The 8,104-nt window shown below is 48.9% G+C and overlaps 1 protein-coding gene across 1 annotated transcript; it reads right to left on the reverse strand.

The window, feature by feature from the left end:
- Window positions 1–530: 530 nt before the first annotated feature.
- LOC114899355 (3 beta-hydroxysteroid dehydrogenase/Delta 5-->4-isomerase) lies at window positions 531–8,104 on the reverse strand. The gene is made up of 3 exons (XM_029229992.1): window positions 7,960–8,104; window positions 4,099–4,263; window positions 531–1,762 (listed from the first exon to the last, which is right to left on the reverse strand). The coding sequence occupies exons 1-3, from the start codon at window positions 8,102–8,104 to the stop codon at window positions 951–953; spliced, it is 1,122 nt and encodes a 373-aa protein (XP_029085825.1). The 3' UTR covers window positions 531–950.

Consider the following 8,104-nt stretch of genomic DNA (forward strand, 5'->3'; position numbering starts at 1 on the left):
CCCAGATTCCCCCAAGGGGCTGTCCTTGGTCCTAGGGTGTCTCCTGCACAGGACCAGGCAAGAAGTAGGTGACCCAAGGGAGCTGGGCTCTCCCAAGGATCAGTACCCCATGTCCAGTGCTCTGCTGCACCCCCGACAAACCATCCACCACCCCGTCCCCGTTTTGCTATAAATTTTGAGCAGTTCAGGCTACACAATTCAGCGGACGGATAAGGGCTTTCAAGTCAGTCCATCTGGATTAAACGTCCCAGTCTCACAGCAGTTAGTGTGACTGTGAACGAGTTTCCTTATTCATCAAAAGGAATAGTCATCCCTACCTCGTAGGTTTCTGGTGAGGGTTAAATAAGTGATATATGTCAGTCATCTAATACATGCCTGAAACGTAGTAAGTGCTTAGTCAATCCTAGGTTCCCCCTCCCGACACTTCTGCCCACCCCAGTCCCGAGCTACTTTTCTAAATAGGAGATGGTGATTGGGCGGGGTGGGGAATAAAAAGGCATGCAGTCACGTAAAACACAACTTCCTCCAGATTAGTCATTAAAACGTTTATTACGTTCATTGAGCTGTGTGAAGGAATATGAACTTTTAAAAGAAAAGAAAGGCTTTTGCATTTAACAAGGGAAATGGAACGAACAGGCAAAACTCTAAGTTAAAAGAAGCCCAAATAGCTCAGAATCGGCAACTGAGACGGTGACACCAGCAGCTGCAGCAAATCACCTTGTCTGGCCGCGTCCCCTGGAAGGAGGGTCGGGCAGAAAGCTTCCCGTTGGGCCAGTGACAGGGAAAGGTTTCTGGTGGAGGGAGGAAGACAGTAACATGATCATCTTATAAAAGGGAAGCAGGAGGACCCGGGCTTGTGTCTGTGTTGTTTGCCGTATGAAGCCGGAAGGGGAGAGCGTGACAGACATCTCCTAACTATACCCACATCCACATCGTTGTCACCCCCCAGATCAGTGAGTCTTTGTTTTCCGGGTCTCCTTGTGCTGTTTCACCAGGGAGCCGACCCACTCCTTGGTTTTCTGCTTGGCTTCCTCCCAGGTGAAGAGGGGCTCATACCCCAGCTCTCGCTGAGCTTTCTTATAGGAGAAGGTGAACACACTATTTGACAGGGTTACCAGGTGGCAGTTGAAGGGGGGTCGATATTTGTAAATTGGACTGAGCAAGAAGCTCACTATCTCCAGCAGGAAGGCAAGCCAATACTTCAGAGAAACCGGGAGGCTCATCCCGGAATCCAGGCAGAGGCCCCATTCTTTGCCCAAAGTGTAATTGAGGTCATCATAGCTTTGGTGAGGTGTCCCGTCTGAGATGTAGTAGAACTGTCCTTGGATGCTTGGGGCCTTTTGGGGGTCCCGCAGGGCCCTCAAGGCCAGAATGTGGGCCCAGGCCACGTTGCCAACATAGACTGGGTTGACTCTGGAGAACTTGCAGTGATTTGACAGGATTCCATTGTTCTTCAGGGCACTGTCCACGTGGGCAAAAAGTAATGGGCTCCCCTCCCCATAGATGTACATGGGCCTTAAGGCACAAGTGTACAAGGTGCCGCCATTTTTAAGAGCCCACCCATTAGCTCCCAGCACAGCCTTCTCGGCAAGCTTTTTGCTGTATGGGTATGGAGAGGACCATGCCGTTTCAAGATGCTCTTCTTCGTGGCCGTCCTGGATGATCTCCCTGTAGGAGTTGGGCCCAGCCACCTCTATGGTGCTGGTATGGATGAAGACTGGTACACTAGCCTGGACACAGGTCTCCAACAGGAGCTGGGTACCTGCCCACGGGGAGCACACCGTCAGTGTCGGGAAATAGTCCAGAGCCAGCCATGCCATGGACCATGTCTGCCCCTAACCCTCAAGGAAGGTGGCTATTGCACATGAGGAGTGCATCCTTGTGTGTTTCTGGCTGAGATCAGATTATGCTAAAGCCACAGGACGAAAGCAGAAATGAAAAGAGGCCAAGATTTGGATTCTGGAGAGCCAGCATTTCTAGGCTTTTGGATTTCATGGACCAGTATACGTACTTCTAATTTCAGAAAAGGACAACGAGTTGCCACTTTATATTTTGCGGAGTAAAGAGATTTTAAAATGATCATTTATCATCTCTACCACCTCATTAAAGATAGGGTATTTTAACTTAAAAAATTAGGAGGCCATACTCTTAGAATAAGGACAGCTCTGGTCCTTAGGCAAAAGAGGACAGCTGAAGGATTCACATCACACACACACACACACACACACACACACACACAGAGTTGTATATAGGTAATATATACTCTTAAGTACACATTGAATTGTTCGTATTTTTCTCCTTTTTTTCTTTGAAGACCAATAAAAACTTGTCACAAGGACTTTCTTTTGAGTCATTGAGCAAATGATTGGTGGGTTCTGGGGAGAAGCTGGAGATCCAGACTCTGTTTCTGATTGTGTGTTTCCTACAAAGGCCACTGCTAATTGTGGCTGTGGCTTGTTTACCCAGGTATGAAAAGTCGGGGTGGCAAAGCTTCCTTGTGCTTAGCTTTCTGGAGCTAGCACTGACCTTGTGTGTCGAGCCGGAGGACAAAGCAGAAAGGAGTGCACCCTCTGCTGGTAATATCTATCATGGGAGGATCTTTCAGAATCCCTTTATCTGGGTAGAATTTTAGCTCATGGAGGTCACCCAGAGCGCCTCCCTTACAAGAAGGAAGCAATTTCCTGGGCAAAGCATCATTTTTGGGTGGTATTTTAAAAAATCCTTTTTAAGGTCTTTGTGCAATTTGCTTTTCAGGAGAGACAGCCTCCTTTTTAAAAAATTAAATCTAGAAGCAGAGAAAATTCGGAGCTAATTTACCTGCAGAGGGAGAAATGGCCATGATTGTGAAGTATTTTCTAAACCTGTCAGTGATGCTAGTTTTAGTCAATGGAGGCCTCTAACACTTCTCAGGGATTTCAAATCCCCTGTTGTTGGGAGCCGTGGAGAGTAGAAATTATGAGAGGGGGGCCAAAAACTCAAGACTGGTTAATCTTAGCACCCTCCTGGCAATATGGGGGTGACCGGGGGTGTGGCTAAGTTGAAACTAGAAATGGTCTTTTTTGAAACAGTGCAATTTTAGGCTGGAGATGCAAAAACAATGAGTTGCTTTAGAAAAGGAGTGTCTGAGTAGACTAACTCTGGCAGGCAGGGCGTGGAAGGCAGATGTTCTGGGGTGCTGTGGTCCTAGAGAGATTGGCCTCCAGGGGTCAGAGGGAGGATACTACACAGCAAGCTAATAAGGGATTTAAGCTAATCCCTTGAGTGACTGTGTCTAGATTTAAAGTAAATTGGAAAGCCACAGTTCAGAAAGAGCCACCAAGCACTTATGGGATGAGGATCTAAAGATGGTGTACTTTGGGCACCTGGCTAGGAGCTACTCTTCAATAATAGATCTGGTAGTGAGCTGAAGAGATGGTATTATGGATAATGGGAAATTATTCTTGTTAAGAAAATATTACAGGAAGACAAGTGCTGGCTAATTCTGTACTGCCAGACCACTGTGAACCAGCTTTGCTAGTTCTCTTATGAGGAATCCTTCTGGGGGGTGGCATTCTCTTTACCCTTATTATCCTTCCTTTGCAGAAGTCCTGCCCGAAGGAAACCAGCCCAGAGCTGTGGCCCGTCACTCCTAACTGACTCCTACCACAGAGCTCTTAGTTCTTGGCTGTATGGTGACCCTCAACTTAGAGCCACACAGAAAAGCTAGCATGATGACCAAGGAAGCATTTGTAAGGTCTGGTTCCAACCCAGTGGAGACAGGAGGTGGTTGGATAGCAAGAGTTTGAGGTTGGAGCTGAGTCAACACTTGATTGGACCAGCAGAAGGGTTTTCCTGGCCTTTGGACTCACACAGGCATGGGTTTAAATTCTAGCCCTTTCACTCCTCCCCAGAGGGCCTTGGACAAGTCCCTTAGCCTGTCTCATCCCTAGTTTCCTCATCAGAAATACGGAGGATGATGGCCTTGAATCTCTGTTGGTGGTGATGAGGAAAAATACTTGGTGCCCACCCAGCAGGTGTCTACCAGCCTCCTCTTCACTTATCCCAGCTTCTGACTCTCACTTGCCCACTTCCCTTCAGCTCCTCCCCAGGATCCTGTACCTCTCACATTGACATTCATGATGGTCTCTCGCTGAACGACGTTCATGACATCGATGACAGAGGCGGTGTGGATGACCACCGAGGCACCCTGGCAGGCTTCCTTCAGGCACTGCTCATCCAGGATGTCTCCTTCCAGCAAGGTCAGCCTGATCTTGCTCTGGAGCTCTGTGTGAACAGAAGTCAGGTCACTGGAAGGCTTTCTGGACCTGGAAGATTCCTGATGACCCAGGTCTTTAAGGACAGGTAGATTGGGGGGAGTGAGGAGTGGGGAGGGGTGAACATCCCATGGAAGGACCAATTAAACAAGGGCACAGAAATTAGAATGTGTAGCATTTCTTGGGAAACAGCAAACATCTCTTTCCGTCCCATCTCATTCTAAAAAAGAGAGTTTGAGCAGTGAGGGGTCAAGAGTGCCTGGAACACAAAATTGTTAAAGAGACTCATGGGGAGTTTATAAAATTCATTAAGGAGAGAATTTGCATTTAATTCGGTAGGGAATGGGGAATCCGGTATAGGTTTGGAATTAAAGGAGAAATGTAAACAGAGTTGTGCTGTAGGTAGCGAACCCTGGCTGCAGTATTATAACGTGGATCAGTCTAGTGGATATAAGAGAAAGCAAGGTGATTGAGGGATTAATTACACCATCTGAACCACAGTTCACATGGGGAAGACTGGAACCGGGGAACCAGGAGTGGGAGACGAGAAGGGGAGAGGTACAAAAGGTTCAACTTTCAGACCTTACCTTGCCAGGTCCTGGTTCTTACTGGTGATGGGCTGGGAGGAAGAGTCAAAGGCAGCCCGAGTTTTTCCCACTTGAGTGATCAGAAGGATAGTGGCGCTTATTAACAGGAATTTAGGGTAGGCCCGAAGGATGGATTTAACTGAAAGAGCTCTTATTAGATATCATCAAAAGCAGATATCAATGCTGAAAATGAGCCAAGGGACTAACATTCCGGCCATCTAGCCAAGGGTTGCAGAGACAACATCAGGGTCTCTGGCTCCTCTGAAGCCCACGGGAAGTGGAGCTACTGTGCACTACTGGTAACATCATCACCTCAGATGAGCCCATGACATAAACGCCACGCTACATACAGTTTGGATAAATACCCCGCACTTATTTTGTGCTTTTTATTTTGCACACGACCTTCAGCTTTCTGATTTCCTTTCACAGCTGTCTCAATGAGATAGGGATTCTGATTTCCACTTTACAGGCGAGGAAACCGAGGCTCAGAGAGGGTGAGGAAACGTCCAAGTCACACTTCTAATGAAGACTCTAGCCTGCCCCCCCCCCCCCCCCCCCCCCCCCCCCCCCCCCCCGCCCCGGCTTCAAGCCTCGCTTGCAGGACGTCAATTTAAATGAAATTGGCAATGGACGGCAGAGAAGAGTGAGAGAGAAGCTCAGAGTGAAAAGTTCAGGGCTGCAGAATTTCCTCCTGGGGTTACAACTTGGAAGAACCTTAAGCCTGCTCTCCTTAAGCCTCTGCAAAATTAGCTCCGCCCCAATGCTTCCACTCCAAAAAGGCCACGAAGTGAGAGAAAGGCAGAGGAATTAGCCGCAGAGTGGAATTTTCTGATTGCGTCCGCACGTCTGCCCTGCCCCTCCCTTACTCTGCCTCTCTTTCAAGGCTAACTTCAGCAGAGTGGCTCAAAGGAATTGCTATGCCCTGAAGCCCAAGGCCAAGGGAGGAAAGACCTCTTACCCATTAGTATGCAGGGCCGCAGAGAGAACAGCAGAGGGCGCTGTGTATGCCTCGGCGGTGGAGCCCTGGCTTCCTCCTCCAAGGCTCTGTGGGACTTGGCCAGTGTTTTGCATAGACTGAATATGCAGTCGCTTACGTGGTGCGAACTGGATTGGAGGGAGGCCCAGAGAGAAGCTACTAGACAAACTAGTGGTTAAGAGTACAGACGCTGCAGCCAGACCGCCTGGGTTCAAATCCAGCTTTGCCATTTTCCAGGTGGGGGACCTTGAACGAGTTAATGAACCTCTGCAACGTCTGCATATTTGTGTCCCCTCAAATCCATTTGTTGAAATCCTAATGCCAATGTGATGGTGTTAGGAGTTGGGGGGATCTCTGGGTGGTGATTAGGTCATGAGGGTAGAGCCCTCACAAATGGGATTAGTGTTCTTATAGAAGAGACCCCAGAGACATCCCTCGCCCCTTCCACCATGTGAGAAGGTGTAGGCTATGAACCCCGGAAGAGAGCTCTCACCAGGACTTGACCCTGCCTTGATTTTGGACTTCCAGACTCCAGAACTGTGAGCAGTACATCTCTGATTATAAGCTACCCAGCCTGTGGTATTTTGTTGCAGCAGCCTGAATGGACTGGATTCTTCTGTGCTTGTATTCTCATCTTTAAAGAAAGGAGGACACTGTTACCCATCCCAGAGGATTGTGATGAGGAACAAATGAGTTGACACACGTAAAACACTTAGCGCAGTGCCTGGCACAGAAAGAACACCGTGAGCGGTCTCTGTTATTATCCTGACAGAGGCCCCTGCCCCACCCATGACAGCGCCTGACTTATTCACATTGGGGAGATGTTCCTCTTAGGTTGAGCATCGCCCTCTCTGGGTATAAGTTGTCAGACTGCCAATATTGCTGAGATGTAGGGATTACAAACGGTTGATGTTGATCAGTTGTGAATTAAAAAAAAAAAAATCAGAGACGCTGTTGAAGCAGAGGATAGAGGAAATAGGATGTTTGCAGAGGTCAGGGGAGAGGAAAGGAGAACAGAGAGATGGGCAGGGTCCAGGAGAGCGGGCTGGGGAGGGGGGGCTTTGTGTGGGGAGAGGGGTCCTCTGGGCAGCCAGGGCCTGCATGTAGACGGCCAGTCCACTGGGGCTGGGGAGGAGGACAGAGAATTGGTTTGGGGGCGCATAAGGGGGAAATGGCAGAAACTGAGGATTCACTTTGCCAAGAGTCAGCCCTAGGGCCATGTGATTGGAGTTCTAGTCTAAGCTCTGCTACCCATTAATCCGGGTAGCAAGTCACTTTACCTTTGTGGACCTCAATTTCCTCATTGTCCGGATGGGTGTTACCCCTCTCCTACCTTCCTCACAGGGTTATTTCGAGGATCTGGGGGGCGAAACAGGTTGGAAAATACACTATAAATCAAGCTTTTGCATTGGCACCATGGGCAGCAATCTGGAAAGAGAGACGTGAGGTGCTACAGCAGATCCTGCAGTCACTTCCTTGTGGTGATGAGGAGAGAGGCGAATGATAAAAAGAGATGTACAGGGAATCCACGCGAGGTGTGTCCGCGCTCATGCTGCCTCTTGTTCTGTTTCTGGCTTCCTTGCTGTAGGCCTGTGCATGCTCTGCACTCCCCTCTCTCCTGCTCCGTCTCGAATTCTCTCTCTCTCTCTCTCTCTCACACACACACACACTCGCTTCACCTTCTCTTCCTTCTATTTCACCTTCACTGGAGTTGCTCAGTGAAGCCACAGAAAGACCAGAGCAATCAAGGGGCAGGGACCCGCTGTGGGGTCTCCAGGTTAATGGCACTTGCTCGCCCTTTGCAGATGGTATATAGCAAGTGACAAGTCAAAAGTCATCAGAACATTGAAGACTTGTTGACAAGGGAGAAAACTGAAACATGACTTTCTGGATGAGAAGAACAGAGGCTGAAGTGGCTGGTCTACAGCCACCCTCTCTAATCCTGGGTCAGGACCAGAATCATCTCCTGACACCATCTGTGATTACACCGTGGTATTACTCCATCTGTAATCCCCTTTCTGATAACATGGGATTAGCCTTGATTTGACTACAACTTCCCTTAAATTGCTAGACAAGAACCCCCTCCCCACACCTACGCAGGGTTTAAAATGGAGCTACACACCCACGACTCAAGTTCACTTACTAGAAAATTCCTCCCGAACCTCTGGTCTGAAGACTTTGTCCAGCACCCGGATCTCCTGCAGCTCCTTCTCCTCTACCAACAAGTGGACGATCCTCTGACCCAGAAACCCTCCTCCTCCTGTCACAAGGCAGCTCCACCCTGCCAT

Source organism: Monodon monoceros, unplaced genomic scaffold (genome assembly GCF_005190385.1).
Source record: "Monodon monoceros isolate NGI ecotype Baffin Bay Population unplaced genomic scaffold, NGI_Narwhal_1 Super_Scaffold_18, whole genome shotgun sequence".
In the NCBI taxonomy this organism is placed as follows: Eukaryota; Metazoa; Chordata; class Mammalia; order Artiodactyla; family Monodontidae; genus Monodon; species Monodon monoceros.

What these genes read in the sequence shown, in the direction of transcription:
- LOC114899355 (XM_029229992.1), bottom strand. Translation starts at nt 8,104, where the DNA reads ATGGCAGGGTGGAGCTGCCTTGTGACAGGAGGAGGAGGGTTTCTGGGT. An exon ending in GGTTCGGGAGGAATTTTCTA is followed by an intron (nt 4,264 to 7,959) that starts GTAAGTGAACTT and finishes CTGTTCACACAG; the next exon opens with AGCTCCAGAGCAAGATCAGG. An exon ending in CATGAATGTCAATGTGAGAG is followed by an intron (nt 1,763 to 4,098) that starts GTACAGGATCCT and finishes CCCCGTGGGCAG; the next exon opens with GTACCCAGCTCCTGTTGGAG.